Source organism: Octopus sinensis, unplaced genomic scaffold (genome assembly GCF_006345805.1).
Source record: "Octopus sinensis unplaced genomic scaffold, ASM634580v1 Contig16242, whole genome shotgun sequence".
In the NCBI taxonomy this organism is placed as follows: Eukaryota; Metazoa; Mollusca; class Cephalopoda; order Octopoda; family Octopodidae; genus Octopus; species Octopus sinensis.
The window spans coordinates 83010-85979 of record NW_021834232.1 but is presented as its reverse complement, the minus strand read 5'-3'; the positions used below and the strand labels follow the sequence as shown (position 1 = coordinate 85979).

Here is a 2970-nt window from a genome sequence, read left to right as displayed (position 1 = left end):
AGATTTTGATACAAATCAAAGGACGAAGAAGCGAAAATTAGAATCTTTTTATCATCAACAAATCTTTACTGTTGAAGATTTAATTTCAAATAATAGAGTTAAAATAAAAGATCAAGATGGAAATGAAAAAATAGTATTTAAATCACAAGTTAAAAAAATTTAGACAGGTAAATTTTCAGGTTAAAATATTTTTAATTTTTTGGTAATTTTAAAATGGCTAACCATTATTTAAATAAATTGTTAATCTTTCAAACGATAATAATAAAAAATTGATTTCTCGGTTTTATTCCTGTTTTCATCAAAGGATTGTTAATTTTATTTTCGAGGTTTTTTGTGGTTTTCTCAAGGTTCACAGCGTTTCACTTTAGGCACGCGTTTCATCCATTGCGCGCGACAATAATTAAATAAAAATAATCGTGCAGAAACACGAAATAGAAAGACAGATTTGTTAACATTTGATGTATGGAATAGCCTTCCTGAGTCATCTTATCTATTAAAAAAATTCGCATTCCCGAGTTATTAACACTGTCAAATGAAATACAAGGACAATCGTCGCATTAATTATTTTATAATTTTTGTGTTTAAATTTTCTTTCATGTTTTCTTTACAAAATATTTTTATATGGTGGCTTTTTAATTATGCTTAATTGCTGTTTAAGTAAAAAGTGGCTCTTTGCCACAAAAAGGTTGCCGACCCCTGCACATAGGCATATTGAATTTCTAAATATTATGTTTGAAGATGATATTTTGCGACAACTGGAGTGTCTGACTCCCGAATATCGTTATGGCTGTTATATTTCTTAATTTTGCGGCTTTTTATAATTAGAAGATATGACTACTTCCTTATGAAAGAAATAAAAAATGATAAATATTAGTACATAGTAGTCTATTGCGGACACAGTTTTGTCGTCAATATCATCTCATTGGTCGGACATTATCATTCAACACGCAGAAAATCAAGGAAAAACGTTCGGTAATCAGCAAATACCAAATCTTTTCACATATAAAAATTTATTTACTACTAAAACTATTTTTTTAATTTTTTTTTTAGCTTTCAAAATTTTTATTATTAAGATAAGCGAAAAGAGTTAAAATGCGCAGCGGATCGACTGGCAATTTCCGCGCATGATGGCCAATGAGATCCCTTGAAAGAGTCTGATCGACTCGTTGGGATCTTTCGTGGCAACCACGAGCTTAGATCCAAGGCGGCGGAGAAACGATAGCGTCTGCGGGCCGATGACTCCAGAGGTTTCCACCGCGACTGCAGTGAATTGGTGATCCTTTGCCAGGACCCGGTACTTCTTATGTTTTGTTAGTTCCGCCTGCTTTGCAACTGAGCCCGGTTCCGCAGCGGAGGCAATTAGATTCTTGGCGGAGAAAGTGTCGGAACAGGTGGCGTCCCAGATAAGGCATTTCCCCTTTTCAAACGGGAAGATTGACATGCCATCCGGGCGCTTACCGTCGCCTCTGTCGAGCCCGACTGGTTCGAGCTCATTAGGAAACCCCGCCTTCGTTAGGGCACGGCTCACGGTGTCGTTGATGGCGGCGTGTCGTGGGAAACGTCCGGCACTACGTGAGCAGGAGAGGGGATGATGGCCAAATGGGTCCACTCTTAAACCGCAGCGGCACTGGTGTGTTCTGCAAATGGGAAGTCCGAGGCGGAGAGAGACGGAAATCCTTACACAGTCGTTGTCCATTAAGGTGCCGATTGACGCCATAGGGATTGCTGTAAGCCATGCACCAGAATATGGTTGCGAGGCGGCCAATAGGCAAGCCAAGCGATGTTGATTGAGTTTCGGCTTGAGGCTGTTTATCTTGTGGTCGCAGAGGATCCGGTCCCATTGGCCTTGAGCGTGTGTATTCTCCGGGATTTCCAGAGACATCCCTTGCCAGCGACTTTCTGCGGCGACCGACTCTGTGTCCATAGATGATTCGGTTACGGATTGGAGAATCTCCTGGACCAGATCGTTGGTCGCATTAACTGAAGATAAGTACGCCGGGATAGAAAGGTCGACAGATGATCGGATACCAATACCGCCATGGCTTATAGGAAGGGTGGCCTGTTGCCAACCGATCTCATCGAGGGTAATATTGCAAATGGACTCCAAGCTGGATTTAAGCGAAAAATCAAATGATTCGAGAGCCCTCAGGTTAAAGAAACATGGGGCACTTCTGAGGATAAATAGAAGCTTTGGAATTGCAAAACAATTGCGTAGGAAAAACAGGCCGGAATGGGAATCGATTTTTGCTAGTTTGTTAGAAATTGCCACTAGCGAGGATGTTTTAGCATATAGGGATGATTCAACACCCAGATTGGATATAGGGGACCCTAAGATTTTCAAATTTTCGATCAAGGTCCTGCGGATATTTGGAAGGACATTCGAGAACGTATTAAATACAGAGGTAAAATCTTCTGGGGTAAAGCCAATATTGGCAATTTCGGATTTGAGCGGATTGATGGATAGGCCAAGAGAATTAAGGGAGGGGATCAGATTTTCCAAATCTTTAAGGACGGAAGCTACCGGACCTCCGATAGTAGCGTCGTCCAGGTACCATACATTGAAACGAGATGAGATGTTCCGAACAACAGGATCGATCGTCAGGGCAAAAAGCAACGGGCCAAGTGGGTCGCCCTGTTGAACACCGTTGCTGTTGTAGATTTGGTCATCGGCAATAAGAAGGCTTGGCTTGGAGTAAGCCATAGATACCAAGCGGGCATTGAGGGAGCACGGCGGTAGCAAGTTTCGAGAATACAGTCCCGACGAAGACTGTTGAAGGCATTTGTCAAGTCTAGCTTCACGAGTACAGAGGCGTTATCCGGCCTTTCGTCGAGGCGGAAATAAACTTTCTTGCGCAGCATGGACAGCAGCTTCACAGCCGCCGCGGACACCGACGCCCAACTGAAACGGGCGTAGTTCCTGACCCAAAGACTTGGTAACTTGTCTACAGGCTACTTTGGAAGCTAGGCGGC

General features: G+C 42.3%; 1 protein-coding gene across 1 annotated transcript; it reads right to left on the bottom strand.

The window, feature by feature from the left end:
* Positions 1 to 1087: 1087 nt before the first annotated feature.
* Positions 1088 to 2701, bottom strand: LOC115230736. The gene has a single exon (XM_029800869.1). It carries the CDS (start codon positions 2699 to 2701, stop codon positions 1088 to 1090), a length of 1614 nt encoding a protein of 537 aa, XP_029656729.1.
* Positions 2702 to 2970: the final 269 nt, after the last annotated feature.

Excerpts from the sequence above, each read along its gene's own strand:
- LOC115230736 (XM_029800869.1), bottom strand. The coding sequence starts at position 2,701 with ATGGCTTACTCCAAGCCAAGCCTTCTTATTGCCGATGACCAAATCTAC.